Here is a 17,681-nt window from a genome sequence, read left to right as displayed (position 1 = left end):
TAAGCCTTTCCAGGTTACTGAGAGAACAATGTACGCAGATCAACTGAAAGGCGAGGGTTCGACATGGTGCAACTGGAGCCAGTGTGCAGCCACACAGCCCAGAGATCGCTAACTGAAAGCAGGAGGAGACGAGACAGCAGCAGCTGAAAAGTCTGACCCTGCCGCAGCAGCAGGCCCGCAGCAGGAAGGAGGGGCAGCAGAACCCCCGCAGCACGGGCCTGGCCTGGCCACAGCAGAGAAAAGAGTTTCTCAGAGCGCAGCAGCAGCAGCACACAGCCTGGCTGTGACCGAGGAGAGGAAGTGAGGGAGTGACTCATTCAGCAATGTTTCGATTGCGTCAAAGTACACTACATACAGAGACTCTTAAACACATCTCATTAAAGAACACACATAGTCTTATCACACACCAACTCATACTTTTCATTCACTGATATTGCAGACATCAAGAGCCAGAATAAAGCTCTTTGTACGTGGGGCTGAGGTAGTCTACCTTCAGAACCCTGAAGCAAGAAGAAAGAAGAAAAGAAAAACACACATTGTAACTTTAACATTTACACATATAAGGTTATAAACTGTGATTTGCTAAATTAGGGGGGAACACATTATTTTTTCCTTTACAGGTTGTCCTGGACATTGCTTTCCTTTACAGGTTGCCTTGGACTCTTCAGAAAACGGAATTGTAAAAAAAAAAAAAAACACTCTGTAACCTTAACACTTACACATATAGGGCTATAGATAACAGTTTACTAAATAGTGGGAAACTTAGAGGGACAACACATTTATTGTGTAATAATGGTTTGATACGTCAAAAGGGGGTGGAACAGGGCAAAGTACGGACACCATAACGAACCAGCACTCCCTCCAGTTATTCCAATATGGCTACAGGTAATAATAACCATTACTCTAATGGGTATAATGATAATAAAGACTGTACACCACCATGTATTTTACCTATACTGGAGTGTGAGGAAGAGCAAGAGTAACTGCTGTAAACCAACCAGTCTTGGGGATGACTTTAGGGCAATGATGTCACTTCCTCCATTGATAGGGTTAAACTTGGCCGCCTGGGGCAGAAGGGGCTGTGGGAGAATTTTTCCTGTCAAAAATTGGTTGGTAGGCTGCCGGACAGGTTTTCGCTCTCACTTGTTAGTAAAATGTTCACTCACATGTTTATCAAGTGTTGAACATATGTAAATACATATTTGGAGGAATTACTATGTGTTGACGTATCTTGTTGATATGTCAAAAGGGGGAATTGAAGAGTAACTGTTTATTTTACCTTGGGTGTATCGACAAATATCTTTCAATTATGATTACTTATCTTAGTATCTATAATTACATAATCATTGTGTGAAACCTTGTATTTTATATGCATTAACCAATACTCACATTGTATCTGATCATTTTTATTACTCACAGTGTATTTTACACGCATTTATATAGAAGATTAACCAATAACCACAATATATATTCTTTACACATATAGTAAAACATTGTTTGATCAGGCATGTGGGCATGTGACTAACACAGACTTTATTATGACAAATTAACCCACATGATACATAAGGCATTTACTAACACATAGGATCTATTATATGGCGGACTAACCACGCGCTACCAACACATTAACATATAACATATGAAATCTATTGTGTGACTTGCGTAGCTCATGCTTGAAACATTTCGTTCACTGCATGTCTCTGACTAACGGCCATCAATCATCGGCTAGTGCACTCTGTATGAACTGAATTGATACAAAGGAGACTTCGGGACGAACAGTGCGGCCTTTCTCTCTGTGCGTGCAAAGTCCTTCACCTACCAAAGCGGGAGGAGGACGCGCGCACATAGGGAGGGCGGCACTGTCTAATTACTGAAACAATACCACACTGTCTGACTGGACCCAGTCAATTCTTGAAACAATACCACACTGTCCGGCTGGACACAGTCAAGGCCAAACACTAGTGGTCCGGTCAGACCTGCGAAACTTGAGTACTAACACGTGAGATTATGCATGCTAACATGAGATGATTTTAGCAACGCCTCATCAGCAGGTTTCACGTCATTTGGGGTATAAACATGGAGTCAGATCAGAGGGGGGTCAGAACTTATGCTGGGACGGCTGTTAGACGGTCTTTCATGTGTGGGTTCTCCTGAATATTCAGTGCTTTGTAATAAATACTTGGTTTGCTTTCAACTTCACTCCACCTGTCTGCGACTCTCTATCAAGCGAACACGTAGGGGAGTTGTACCCCGGATGAGGAGTGGGTGTGGACCCATCTTTCATTTTCTTTTCTACAACACTATATTATTACTACTAATATTACTGTCATTAAACTGATACTGGGTTGTATAGAAATGTATAATAAAGAAGTAGAACAATATCACCACTCTTCTTAAGTACTATACTGTTGTATCTGTGATGGGATTGAATGTGATGAGGTTGAATGTGAGGGGGTTAAGAGGGATGGGGTTGAATGTGATGGAATTGAATGTGACTGGATTAAATGGGATGGGGCAAATGTAATGGGGTTGAAAGTGATGGGGTTGAATGTGATGAGGTTGAATGTGATGGGACTGAATTGGACAGGGTTGAATGTGATGGGGTTGAATGTGATGAGGTTGAATGTGATGAGGTTGAATGTGATGGGGTTGAATGTGATGAGGTTGAATTGGACAGGGTTGAAAGTGATGGGGTTGAATGTGATGAGGTTGAATGTGATGGGACTGAATTGGACAGGGTTGAATGTGATGGGGTTGAATGTAATGCGGTTAAATGTGTCAGAATTGTATGTGACGAAGCTGAATGTGATTGTAATGGGCTTGAATGTGATGGGGTTGAATGTAATGCGGTTAAATGTGTCAGAATTGTATGTGACGAAGCTGAATGTGATTGTAATGGGCTTGAATGTGATGGGGTTGAATGTAACGGGGTTAAAAGTGATGAGGTTGAATGTGAATGGGTTGAATATGATGGAATTGATTGTGACGGGGTTGAATGTGATGTGATTGAATGTGATGGAATTGAATGTGATGGGATTGAATGTGATGGGATTGAATGTGATAGGGTTGAAAGTGTTATGAGGTTGAATGTGACGGGGAATGTGATATGTGTTTTGCTGATGTTTAGTCTCAAAACAAAGCAGTAAAATTTCTGGGAAACGTTTTAAACCTAACCACCCATTTTGCCCTCAAATGTTATTGTTTTATATATACAGGTGGCAGGTGTTTTCATAAAGCATCACAAGATGTATTACATTCTACAGTTTTACAACAGAACATCTGTAAAGTTATTTAGTGTCTGAATTTACTATAAAAATATTTGGTTTAAGTGTAGTGTTGGTGTAGTTTGAAGTTACAGCATGTATTACAGTAAAAAACTTTTTTTACAATAAATCACTGTAAAACATGTTACTCTATGATCAAATTACATAGTTCTACAGAATTAATACAATAAAACACTGTAATTATTTTTTACAATAATCATGTTATGTTAGAAATGTCCAGGACATTTAGTTTCCAGTAAATAGTGTAAAATTATAGACATACTTTGTATAGAATGACTGTAAATGAACCGTAAAATATTGGCAGTATAAACGCTGCAAAGTTACTGCGCTGCAGTTCTCAGCCAATGAGGCTTTGCTGTAAATAAAACGGCAACTTGCACAAATGTCTCTTCTGAACAAAAGTTTTGTCACCATTTCATTTTTAGACTTTCAAAAAACAAGTAATCAATTGTTTTTTCACATTAAAAGCAGCACATCTATTTAAAAAAACATGTAAATTGACATTCATATTGTCATTTCATATCAAATTGAAATTCACATTCATATTTGACACTAAAAAACATTACTATTTTCTTAAAACCACTTGTATTTTTCTTTTGAAAAAGTTTTATTGTCATCATTTCATTTTAAAACCAAGTGATCATTTTTTTCCACATTAAAATCCAATACACATATAAAACCAACATGTTAGAAACATTTTTTGTCACTTAAAATTAAAATTATTATTTTTTCCCTAAACCCCTTCTATAAAATATAATTCATTAATAAAATTAATTAACATTTTACACCCTTTTAATACACAACATTATTTTTTGGTGTGGATAACTTTATGCAAAAAAGGTAAAGGATGTCAGGAGGCAATAGGAAACAAAAAGGAAACTTTTGTTTAATGAAGAAAACTTTTTGGTTCCCAAGAGCTTTAAATAAGAACAATATTTAGATGCTAACTGTCAACAGGTGTGGCTGATTATACAAATAAAAAAATAAAAATAAAAAAATCCTGTCATTTTGTGTATATTTGTATTAATGACAGCACCAATAATAGAGAGAACACATGCTTTAATAGAAAGACATATAAAAATATCTTAATACACTTGAAAATGTATTATTTACTATACATATTGTAATTAGTGTATATGTTAAGTTAGTAATTGATGTAGTTTTATAAAATATACAAATAAAGGATGGGCATAGATGAAAGAAATTTATAATTAGTATTCAATTGGGATGCACCCATAGTGAAAATTTGGAGAGCTTGCTAGTTGGCTCACCAGCTTGCCAGTTCCGGTTGCTCAGACTGGAAGAGAGGGTCGAGTGGGAATAAACTACTGTTAAGATTTAATTTTAATATTTAAATATAAATCTGATAATGTTCTTCAGGAATGGTGCTGCTCTCTCTCATACAGAAGCTGGTCTTGGTGGTCTAATTCAGTGGGTGGTCTCCCTGCTGCTGCAGATTGTATTATAGGGGAACGGAGAGCGGATCATGCCCAAGACGCCGTCCATGTTTGGACGAGGTTCTCCAGGAGGCCATGAGAACTTCAGCCGCTGGATCAGAGAGGTGAAGAAGATGAAGAGCTCTGTCCTCGCCAGACTCTCACCCAGACACACCCTCGGACCTGCAGTAATATATATATAAATATACACACACTTTCTTAGCTTGTTAAAGATGTGGCTTGTTCACAGAATTCATTAAGAAAGTCCAGGTGATGCAAATTTCAAACCCTCATAAGAACTTGATAAGAACCTTGTCTCAGCAGCTAATCTAATCGTGTACATGGCCAAAAATAGGTCAATTATTCGATTACATTTAAGATAATACTAGGCTAGGCATGTACTAATGGGTGGGGAAAAAATACAGGCACAATTTTAATAGCAATTTTAACAAAGTTATATTCAAACTAACCTGGACGAACCTGCACGTCTAAAATTTGTGCCCAAAAACATCACTAAGGGCGTTTTTACACTTGTAATTTCTCTGGTCTGAATCAGTTGATGAGTTTGATTTTATCTGGAGCATTCCTTGGTTTGCTCCTCTGATTGGTTAGAGCTGTCTGGCACATGAGCAAGAACATAAATACAGCAAGAAGGTCCAGCATCTATATCTGTGCAGTGTAAATCGGTCTTGGCATGCGATTACTGATTTCACACCTGCAGAAATGAACCACACTAAAAGTGCAAACAAACCAGAGTCTGTTTTAATCAGAGCAGTCCTCTCTCCTTTCTTGCAAACTTAAGTAATCTGAGCCTCATTTATTTGGAACACGTTCTGTACTGTGGTATTTAGCCTTTTAGCTGGCTTAGCTATCTTATCCCAGACATGGGAGAAACTGTCATATTTAGGGACCTATTTTAGTTACGTGAAGGCAAGCCATTACCCATGCACTGCGCAGCATGATTTAGGGCATATCAGAGTGTCTTTGCTATTGTAACATCAGGAAAAGTACACCTTGCATGGCTGGAAACGCACAAAAGGCATGTACTAATCCTCTTAATTAATCATGGGGTGATTAAGGTGTAACGTGAAGTAAACCAATCAGCGTGTCACTTGCCCCCACATTCCCTTTAAGAGCCATTTGCGATCTGAATTTGGCAGACTGCTTTAAAGGTGCGCAAGAAGGTAATTTAACACTAACAAAATTAATTTGACAATGACCTAAAGTTTGTTGTTATTTTATCTTATGTTGTAGTCTGGTGCTGCCGTGTGTACATGTATGCACGACATGTGTGTTGCATGCACAATTCACTGCCAAGATAGCAATAATCATCTGACTGAAGATTTCTGCCTAGGTTCACTTCAGTCAGTGGCGTACCTGTGTTTTCCTTTGCCAAGATAGCAATACACCAGAAATTTACCTGAACACATCTAATTTCGAGTAAATCTTGTATTGGCTCCTGGCATAATTTATTCGCATAATAGATGTGCCCCCCCAACCTTCACTTGCCATCAGTGTGGAGTCTTGCCCACCAGTGCTACCTTTATATATTTTTTACCTGCCTGGTTACAGTGTTGTAGGTCATAAGAGCAAGTTAACGTTTACTGTACTACAAAGTGTAACTTAATGTTGGTTAATTTTCCCATGCAAATGCCTATAATGACTAGGGAAGATGTATCCTTGTTTACGCACTGCAGACACTCACCCATAGAAAATGGCAGAAAGAAGTCATTTTTACAGAACTGTCCTTTCTCATCTAGGAAGTTCTCCGGGTTAAACACATCTGGGTGCTTACAGTGGTTTCTGTCACTCATGATGGCTGTAGAATTAGCCAAAACCTGTGTTCCCTGCCATGGGAGAGAAAAAAACACTCCACACAATTAGTCAGTCAATTAATCTACATTTATAACTCTCTTATAACATTAAACTACAATTCTTCATCAGTACCGCTGGGATGTGGTATCCATGCAGCTGTGTTGGTTGTGTGGTCTCATGGACTACACCAAAAGGGGAGATGTTGGAACAGCGCAGAATTTCCTGAACAGTGGCGTGAGTGTAGGGGAGCTGTGCACGATCGTCCATGCAGGGAGAACGATCAAAACCCAGCACCTGAACTATCTCCTCGTGACAGCGCTCTGAGACGTGGAAAACCAGGAACACAAACATAAGAGAACATGATATAGTTATAGCATGAGCAGAAATAGTGCCAGCTTCGTCATTTGTACTTGTTAAAATGCAGTTAAAAGATCAATGATCTTTTTCAATGATAATCAATGTTCTTCTCATTACTCACACTGATTGCTCTCACTACCATTTATATAGTTCTAGAATGCTTTCACTACCATTCTCACTATTTTACAATATTTTTTTCTTAGCATTCATACTAATCTGTAATGTTTTCATCACTGTTCATCCTGTTCTAGAACGTCGTTTTTAACATTTACCATATTTTAAAATATTATCTGTTCTAGAATATTTAACTTTCCTTAACTCACCCTTCTAGAATGTCTTCCCTGCTATGCACACTATTCTATAATACTATCCTCATCATTCACACTGTTCAACAATGTTTTCCTAACCATCCACACTGTTCTACAACACTGTTTTCTCAGCATTGCCATAGTTCTGGAATGTTTTCCTTAGCATTCACACTTTTCTAGAATGTATCCTTGCCCTTAAGTCTCTTCTACAATGTTTTCCTAAGCATGCACACTGTTCCAGAACATCTTCAACGTTCACAGTATTTTAGAATATTAGCTGTACTCTTCACTCTGATCTAGAATATTTACCTCACCATCAACTCTGTTCTAGAATATTTACCTCACCATCCGCTCTATTCTTGAACATCTTCAACATTCACAGTATTTTAGAATAAGACCTGTACAGTTCACTCTGTTCTAGAATATTTACCTCACCATCGACTCTGTTCTAGAATATTCACCTCACCAACAACTCTGTTCTAGAATATTTACCTCACCATCAACACTGTTCCAGAATATTTAACTCACCATCAACACTGTTCTAGAATATTTACCTCACCAACAACTCTGTTCTAGAATATTTACCTCACCAACAACTCTGTTCTAGAATATTTACCTCACCAACAACTCTGTTCTAGAATATTTACCTCACCAACAACTCTGTTCTAGAATATTTAACTCACCAATTACTCTGTTATAGAATATTTACCTCACCATCAACTCTGTTCTAGAATATTTAACTCACCAACAACTCTGTTCTAGAATATTTACCTCACCAACAACTCTGTTCTAGAATATTTGACTCACCATCAACACTGTTCTAGAATATTTACCTCACAAACAACTCTGTTCTAGAATATTTACCTCACCAACAACTCTGTTCTAGAATATTTACCTCACCAACAACTCTGTTTTAGAATATATACCTCACCATCAACTCTGTTCTAGAATATTTAACTCACCAACAACTCTGTTCTAGAATATTTACCTCACCAACAACTCTGTTCTAGAATATTTGACTCACCATCAACACTGTTCTAGAATATTTACCTCACAAACAACTCTGTTCTAGAATATTTACCTCACCAACAACTCTGTTCTAGAATATTTACCTAACCAACAACTCTGTTTTAGAATATATACCTCACCATCAACTCTGTTCTAGAATATTTAACTCACCAACAACTCTGTTCTACAATATTTACCTCACCAACAACTCTGTTCTAGAATATTTACCTCACCATCGACACTGTTCTAGAATATTTACCTCACCAACAACTCTGTTCTAGAATATTTACCTCACCAACAACTCTGTTCTAGAATATTTACCTCACCAACAACTCTGTTCTAGAATATTTACCTCACCAATTACTCTGTTATAGAATATTTACTTCACCATCAACTCTGTTCTAGAATATTTACCTCACCAATTACTCTGTTCTAGAATATTTACCTCACCATCAACTCTGTTCTAGAATATTTACCTCACCAACAACTCTGTTTTAGAATATATACCTCACCATCAACTCTGTTCTAGAATATTTAACTCACCAACAACTCTGTTCTAGAATATTTACCTCACCAACAACTCTGTTCTAGAATATTTACCTCACCAACAACTCTGTTTTAGAATATATACCTCACCATCAACTCTGTTCTAGAATATTTAACTCACCAACAACTCTGTTCTAGAATATTTACCTCACCAACAACTCTGTTCTAGAATATTTGACTCACCATCAACACTGTTCTAGAATATTTACCTCACAAACAACTCTGTTCTAGAATATTTACCTCACCAACAACTCTGTTCTAGAATATTTACCTCACCAACAACTCTGTTTTAGAATATATACCTCACCATCAACTCTGTTCTAGAATATTTACCTCACCATCGACACTGTTCTAGAATATTTAACACACCAACAACTCTGTTATAGAATATTTATCTCACCATCGACACTGTTCTAGAATATTTACCTCACCAACAACTCTGTTCTAGATTATTACCTCACCATCGACACTGTTCTAGAATATTTACCTCACCATCGACTCTGTTCTAGAATATATACCTCACCAACAACTCTGTTCTAGAATATATACCTCACCATCAACTCTGTTCTAGAATATTTAACTCACCAACAACTCTGTTCTAGAATATTTACCTCACCAATTACTCTGTTCTAGAATATTTACCTCACCATCAACTCTGTTCTAGAATATTTACCTCACCAATTACTCTGTTCTAGAATATTTACCTCACCAACAACTCTGTTCTAGAATATTTACCTCACCAATTACTCTGTTCTAGAATATTTACCTCACCATCAACTCTGTTCTAGAATATTTACCTCACCAACAACTCTGTTCTAGAATATTTACCTCACCAACAACTCTGTTCTAGAATATTTACCTCACCATCGACACTGTTCTAGAATATTTACCTCACCAACAACTCTGTTCTAGAATATTACCTCACCATCGACACTGTTCTAGAATATTTACCTCACCAACAACTCTGTTCTAGAATATATACCTCACCAACAACTCTGTTCTAGAATATATACCTCACCATCAACTCTGTTCTAGAATATTTAACTCACCAACAACTCTGTTCTAGAATATATACCTCACCAACAACTCTGTTCTAGCATTCACACTGTTCTAGAATTTTACCTCCACCTATCACATTGTTCTCTTCAGCATTCACACTGTTCTACAATTTCCCCTCCACCATTCACACTGTTCTACAATGTCTTCTTCAACATTCACAGTATTCTTTATTGTCTCTATATTGTCTATACCATTTTAGACTGGTTCACCCAACCATTTACATTATTCTACAATGTTTTCTATAATTATGTCTTTTTGTTTACATACTTCTGGAATACTCTCAACCATGTACACTGTTCTAGGATGTTTGACATTGAGGAACCTTTTTATTTTTTGGGGGGTTGGAGGTGATTTCTCCACAATTTAGAACTGTTTTAGAACTAGAACATAATACTGTTCTAGAGTATGTTCCCCACAGTCCACACTGTTCTGGAAAGTATTTCTCGCCATTTAAACTGTGCTAAAAAAACATTTTTCTATCCACTGTTCACTTTTCTATTATAATATTGATTATTGTGGATCTGTAACAGTACCTTGCACATCAGGGTGGTCCATTATGTAAATGAGGCCCCATCTAAGAGTGGTAGCTGTGGTGTCGGTCCCGGCAAGAAAAAGGTCAGAGGTGGATATAATCATGTTCTCTTCATGGAATGTAGATTCTTCCTTTGCCTCTTGCTGCTCAAAACAAGAAGAGGATGTTTAGAAAACGCTAAATGACTCATGGCTTGCTACTTGCACTTTAACGCGGCCCCTGTTGAAGACCAACCTTCTGCATCTTGCCACTATCAGAGGCACACTGCTCAGCCCAATCAGCTCTCCCTTCTGCCCTGCCTCTAAACCCAAACATCACCCATTGCCTTTCCCAAAATACTTCTCCCATTTTGTACCATTTGTTAAATTTGATTGAGATAAAATCAGGCGGCATAATTACCCTTTAAAAAGATTCTTGTTCAGTCATTAATGCTTAATGCATTAGCACTTTCCACTTACAAGATACAACAAATTGCTTGTTCAGAAGCTACAACTGAAGATATGTGATGGATTGAAGTGTGCAAACACATAGAGACCAATCACAATAGAGAACAGAGTCAGAATCCTAAGCGAACATTAAACTTAGTCTTAAACTACATGTGCCTTTTAGTAGCGAATTACTATTTAGCATTCTTAATTCCATTCTGAATGAATTCTTATTTGTATAGATTAGCAAAGAAACTTTTATCTGAGAAATTCCTTTCATGACAAGTATGTGGTTTTGATACCTAGCTATGTTTGGAGGGCCTCTGAGCAAGGTCCTTAACCTTAACTGCAACAGCTGCCCACCACTCCAGGCACGTGGTCTCAAAAAATCACCTTGGGGAGTGGCCAAATTTCACTTGTGCCCAGCACAAGTATTGTAAATATATGCATATTATTGCCATCGACGATCCTTATATGTTTTATTTTTCTCTGCATTTGATTTCTGATAATATTTTGTCCTAATGTTTTCACCTTGGTCATCTCCACCAGGTACGCATCAATGAAGTCCCGCAGGTTTTCTGGGTCCAGAGTCTTCCTGTGTTCCTCTACAACCTCACGAATGAAGCCTTTCAAAGAACAGGCATTTCTCCAGATCTTCTGGTGAGGCCCCGGAAAGTGTTTTATGAAGGGAACCAAGTTGAAGACCTACAGGACCAAAAAAAATCCACATTTCTAGTTAATTTTGTGATGAATGGACCAATAGAAATTCTCCACAATTAATACAATAAAAGTTAATTTATTACTAATTAACAGTTACGTTAATTTATGCTTTAAGGTGTCATATTTAAAAGATACGAAGTCCATGAAAGGTCTAGTCAACATTATATTAAATAGCTGAATGCTTAGCAGCTGAGATCTTGTTGGTTGTTACCTGTGCTACCATTGATCCAGCAAGCCAAATGTTCTCATTTATAAGTTTCAGCAGATGAGCGAAGCGCTTGTCTTCATAATCAAAGCGGTCTCCAAAGACGATGGAGCAGATGATGTTGGAGACTGAGTTCATAATAGGATGGATAGGAAAAAAAGCCTTCCCTTCAAGACAAGTGGAAAAGGCATAGACTAGATTAGAAAGAATACACTGACAGAACACTTTTTGTATTTTATAGAGACAGTTCCAACCAGACTATGAATAAAATCACTTGAGAATACTTTTAAACTTTTTTAAGTTTGTGAAAGTATTTTGTCCTTATGTAGTTAAGTAGTTCTTGCTATAATATGAAATAGAACATTACACAAAAAAAATAAAAACTGATGCTCTCAGACACATTTAGAGCCCTATTTTTTTAATCAATTGCAGATCGCACAGCTGGATTTAGTTGGTGTGTCTTTTAGTCAACATTTTAGTCTAGTTTTAGTCTAATATCTTTTAGTCAAATAAATTGTGTGTATTATGTATTTTTATTGTGTTACTATTTTAAATGTAAATTTACATTGTGTTACTATTTTTAAATGTAAATTTGTACGATTTATTACTGCTAAAACTAGTGAACTGTAAAGATGATACAAATAAAGCCAAGTTTCTCAAATTACACACTTACTGAAATAGAGATTTATAGTAATATTACTGGCTTTCAGTAGACTGCACTTACATTATTTAACAAGTGTATTTAAAACTCATGCAGTCCAGTAACATTGAGCGTTAGGAAAAAGACAGGAAGAGCTGCTTTTCGATGAGTTTACTGGTGACCGCTAGAGTCTGAGTCAAGACCAAAACTGGAAAAAAATGAGCCTAAAAACAAATTAGGATTTAAAAATAAAAACATTAAAGTATCTTTCCTATTTATCAATATTATTCTTAATCTGTCTCTTCTCAAACTTAATCAGAAGTCACCACATGAAGTCAACTGAATCAAATTGTATTTATTTTTATTATAAAATATAAAAACCGATCACAATTTGCCCTCAAACAACTTGTTACTAAGGTTGACTAGCTTGTACTCTCCCACGTAACATTAGTATTTAAGCTAGCTCATCACTAAGGTTAGCTAGCTTGTCACTAAGGTTAGCTAGCTCATCACTAAGGTTAGCTAGCTTGTCGCTGAGGTTAGCTAGCTCGTCACTAATGTTAGCTAGCTTGTCGCTAAGGTTAATTAGCTCGTCATTAGCTTTAGTACTCTCCCAGGTAACATTAGTATTTTAGCTAGCTCGTCACTTAGGTTAGCTAGCTTGTCGCTAAGGTTAGCTAGCTCGTCATTAGCTTTAGTACTCTCCCAGATAACATTAGTATTTCAGCTAGCTCATCACTAATGTTAGCTAGCTTGTCGCTAAGGTTAGTTAGCTCGTCATTAGATTTACTACTCTCCCACGTAACATTAGTATTTTAGCTAGCTCGTCACTAAGGTTAACTAGCTCATAACTAAGGTTAGCTAGCTCGTCACTAAGGTTAGCTAGCTTGTCGCTAAGTTTAGCTAGCTTGTCACTAAGGTTAGCTAGCTCGTCATTAGCTTTCTACTCTCCCATGTAACATTAGTATTTTAGCTAGCTTGTCACTAAGGTTAGCTAGCTCATCACTAAGGTTAGCTAGCTTGTCGCTAAGGTTAGCTAGCTCGTCATTAGCTTTAGTACTCTTCCAGGTAACATTAGTATTTTAGCTAGCTTGTCACTAAGGTTAGCTAGCTCGTCATTAGCTTTGGTACTCTTCCAGGTAACATTAGTATTTTAGCTAGCTTGTCACTAAGGTTAGCTAGCTTGTCGCTAAGGTTAGCTAGCTTGTCACTAAGGTTAGCTAGTTCGTCATTAGCTTTAGTACTCTTCCAGGTAACATTAGTATTTTAGCTAGCTCGTCACTAAGGTTAGCTAGCTTGTCGCTAAGGTTAGCTAGCTTGTCACTAAGGTTAGCTAGCTTGTCGCTAAGGTTAGCTAGCTCGTCATTATCTTTAGTACTTCCCCAGGTAACAATAGTATTTTAGCTAGCTCGTCACCCTTTTAGGCATTAAACATCGCTAAAACTAAACCGAAGACATATTAAACAAGCCATGTTACACGGGTTATCTGCCTCCAGAAATCTGAACCAGCTTACCTTTCTAAATATCTTGGTGACGAGTAATATGCCACAAAATGTTTTTATTCCTCATATTTTGCGTGGGAGAAGATCCGCTGTATGAATGAGTGAGTAAAGGGGTTTAGGGGAACCAGTCATAATGTTATAGTCATAGTCAGTCATAGTTCTCCATTTACTGCTCAAAAATATTATTTATTACAAATAATTTCCCCATTTGTCAGTCTTCGACATTTTCGTTTAGTTTTTATTAGTTAACTAAAAAGCCATTCCAGTTGACTCTACCTCATAAAGCTGACTGAGAAAATAATGCCAGGATCTGCAACGCTGTCATCTAAGCAATAGGTGCTACTTTGAAGAATCTAAAAATATTTTTAAAAATTTCTCCTGTTAAAAATTAATCCCCTATCCACAGGAATGTATCACAATAGCTAATCTTAAACTACCTTCATGCTTTAGCATCTCTTCAACAAGGTATCGTGCCTCCTCAGCCACGCGCTCCTCCACACTTTTCTTCCCCAGACCAAAATCACGCAGAGTGTGCAGAGCAAACCGGCGCTGCTGTTTCCAAGCATTACCATAAGGGGCCATCACAATACCTGAGAAAAGCAGAAGAGGATGGAGATATAGAGACATATGTAGGATTTTACAGAGTGGTAGAGACTTAAGAATGTTTATTGTAAGAGAAGATACTGATTCATTTTTTACTGACCCAACCCTTCAGTGATCCAGTCCATTATTGGCACATGTGGTCTTCCAGAAAACACAGATCCATTATGAACGAAAGCCTCCTTCACAATCTCCATCTTATTTAGCACAATTATTGGTCTTCCACCCAGGTATAGACAGGACATCTCACCATAGGTCTCCATCTGAAAGAGACATGAAACCTTTACTATAGGAAAAGTTTGTCCATTAAGCAAATTTTGTAAATCTTAAAACACCACTAGACTGAACTGATCAAAGGTTTCATAGCAAATATATGACCTAAGACTGAACAAAAAATCCTGATGACTGCCAGTTTCATCATAATGTTTTTGATGGTCTTTCACTTGAGTGTAGAACTTCGTACTTTTTTTCAAATTGACTGACCATCAGGTCTTCCAGTATTTTTTCCCCTTCATAGTCATAGTCAAGAACTATAAATCTTGCCATAATATGGATTAGAACATTACTCAAATACTGTAGAGCTATTCATTGTACAACAACACACACAAATTATGCTTTAAAACACATTAAGCGAATTCTGTAGATCTTAAAACACCACCAAACTGAACTGATCAGGCTTCATAGCGAATATAAGACTTAAGTTTGAATAGAAAACATATTTACAAAGCTTAATCATTTTTATTTATTTTTATTTCATTTCCTTGTATGACTTTGGGTTGTATCAAAATTTTACCACATCACAGTGAACAGTTTAAGCTTTACACCCAACTAAGTATGCAGACAATATGAGAAATATTAAGAGGGAAATTAATATCAATTATTGATAAACATGAACAGCAGCAAGGGTCCTTAGTCCCTTTGAATATAAAACAATAGTATGAAGGTTGTGATTTCACTGATGTCAAATATTACTTCCTTAGAGGGGCGGAGTTATCCGAAGATGATTGCGTGAACAGGGAACTCCTGGATATGTTTAAATAGCTTAATATCTCTATGGAAATATCTAAATGAATATTTAAAATGCCTAAAAATTAAGGACTGATTAGTTAAACTAAGGTTTGGAGGAGAACTGGAAATATGGAACCTTATTAAGAACAGGGTTGGCAAAGACTTGAATAAGATAATTTCCTCAAAATTATAAGGGGCAGTTTCCAAGACAGGGATTAAGCCTAGTCTATAGACACTGTGCAGCTTGAATTTGTCACGTTTTTGTCCTGTCTTCTGTGCCCTCCCTGCTGCATCCCTGACAGATTTTGGAAGTGTCAGTGTGTCTTTGCTATCGTAATGACGAGGAAAGTACTCCTTGCACGACTTGAAACATGAAAACGACATGTACTAATTCTCTTAATTAATCATGGTTGTATTTTTGGCTCAACATGCAATAAATCAGTCAGTGTGTCAATTGCCCCCACATTCCCTTTAACCTTTTATCGCAGATTCAATTTTATGCAATTTTTTTAGCTGATTTGCACTACTACTCTATATCTTAAGTTTTACTTATAGCACAATGACCATTCAGGGCTTAAAGTAGACAATTGGATCAAAACAATAATTCCCTTTTAGACTTTTATATCCATTACTTAGGTTCCATTTGAGAACATCAAATGCAGAAGAAAATGTAAAAAAATAAAAAATAAAAAAAACTGCTATTATTTTCAGTTTTTACAATGTGTGTATAAATGTTACCTGTCACGCTCTACATTTCCTGATTCAGTAGGGTCTTGACAAACAAATTACAAAACATTAAAAAAGATACAAGAAAGCATTGATAAGCTACAGAGCATTATATTAGATGTCCACTAGGCATCTTCAAACGGTTCAAAACCTCTCCAGAGTGTCCCCAACCTCTCCAAATACACAGAAGAAATCTGTCACTATACAAAAAAAATATTTTTTTTATTGTTTGTGATAGAACAAACTAATGTAAGTCAATATTAATATATTTTTTTGATGAAATGACACACAAAGTCACATGTGTGCACTTTGTGTGCTCCCTGGAGTTTATAGTTGTGATTGTATTTTTTCTGATGACTGCGCACTGGCTCTGTGTTCTTGTGTGTGGGTAAAAAGCAGTGGTGTACAAACAATTAGCGTGCGAGGTGCACCTTCAGATTAGCAATCTTAGACATCTGATCAATATCAGTATAAACATTGTTGCTGGTGTCTGCAAATCCAAGGCATGAAGCATGCGTGGAATAGTTACGTAATTCTTGGAAGAGTATCTGGCAGCGTTCCAGTGGAACACGTGACAAGAGTTACAAACTTACAGCAAGAGTAAACATGCCCCTGTAGGAAGGAGCTGTTTTCCTGACATGCATATCATCGCTGTTCAGTGGAAAAACAAGTATCTCCATTTTTTGTAGAGTTTAATTTGCTAAATAATTTGAACACAAAGACTGTCCCTTACTCTGTATCAAATCTTCTTGATGAATGGACCAAAAATAAATTCTCCAAAATTACCTGATGGTTTCATCTCTCTCCTGGAAAGTTGCTGCTTTGAAGATACATGTTTTTCATTGGACACTGACGATATACACAGTTATGCACTGCTCCATAGAAAAACAGGAAACTGACCGATCTGACGAGGTCCATTGGGTTCTGAAAGAGCTGCATCAGGTTTCCCACAAAGGGTAGAGGTTTGGGTCCGGGGGGGAAGCGTCTCCTGGAGGAGTTTAACCTGAAAATCTCCAGCAGAACCAGAGAGAGAAGACCACCCAGCAGGGCCAAGCCCACAGACGTCCAGTCCAGATATCTCAGCACAGACTCCATTCTGAGAGAAGTGCTGAAGAGTTCAGCAGTTCAGAGCTTTATACAGGAAAAACTGGTAGAGGGAGGGGGAAAAGAAAGAGAGTGAGGGAGAGAGAGAGAGGTCGCTTTGCTTTAAAAAAAACTCGACAGACAAGTTTCTAGGAATTCACACACACACACACACTTCTGAAAAAGAAAACGCCTAAAGAGAAAGCCAAGTTTAATGAAGTACAGAAATCTGTGGCATGTAAAAAGTACAAGCAATACAAGTAATTGAGGAATGCTGCACTTTTTAATGATGCAATCTCGTATCAGCTTTCAGAATTTCACATTGTAAAGGAAGGTGTGGCTTCCTGAGCTGCTTCTATTGTTTAGGTTGAGGCTAATGGTCTGTAATCTTTGGCCAACAGCATGAAATCCATGTGCACTTTTCTGT

General features: G+C 37.2%; 1 protein-coding gene across 2 annotated transcripts; it reads right to left on the bottom strand.

Annotated features, from left to right (window-relative positions):
- Window positions 1-4,688: 4,688 nt before the first annotated feature.
- On the bottom strand, window positions 4,689-17,292 carry LOC103034400 (cytochrome P450 2J4). Of its 2 annotated transcripts, none has more exons than XM_022685732.2 (9): window positions 17,072-17,292; window positions 14,541-14,700; window positions 14,275-14,427; window positions 11,702-11,862; window positions 11,302-11,475; window positions 10,347-10,488; window positions 6,668-6,855; window positions 6,426-6,567; window positions 4,689-4,903 (listed from the first exon to the last, which is right to left on the bottom strand). In XM_022685732.2, exons 1-9 carry the CDS (start codon window positions 17,264-17,266, stop codon window positions 4,713-4,715), a joined length of 1,506 nt encoding a protein of 501 aa, XP_022541453.2. In that variant the 5' UTR covers window positions 17,267-17,292; the 3' UTR covers window positions 4,689-4,712. The 2 variants fall into 2 exon arrangements, with proteins under 2 accessions (XP_022541453.2, XP_022541454.2); XM_022685733.2 differs by lacking the exon at window positions 17,072-17,292 and adding an exon at window positions 16,958-17,044.
- Window positions 17,293-17,681: the final 389 nt, after the last annotated feature.

The sequence above is a fragment of the Astyanax mexicanus genome, chromosome 13, assembly GCF_023375975.1.
Source record: "Astyanax mexicanus isolate ESR-SI-001 chromosome 13, AstMex3_surface, whole genome shotgun sequence".
NCBI classification, from domain to species: domain Eukaryota; kingdom Metazoa; phylum Chordata; class Actinopteri; order Characiformes; family Acestrorhamphidae; genus Astyanax; species Astyanax mexicanus.
Note: the sequence above shows the minus strand (reverse complement) of the source record. Positions and strands in the feature narration are given on the sequence as shown.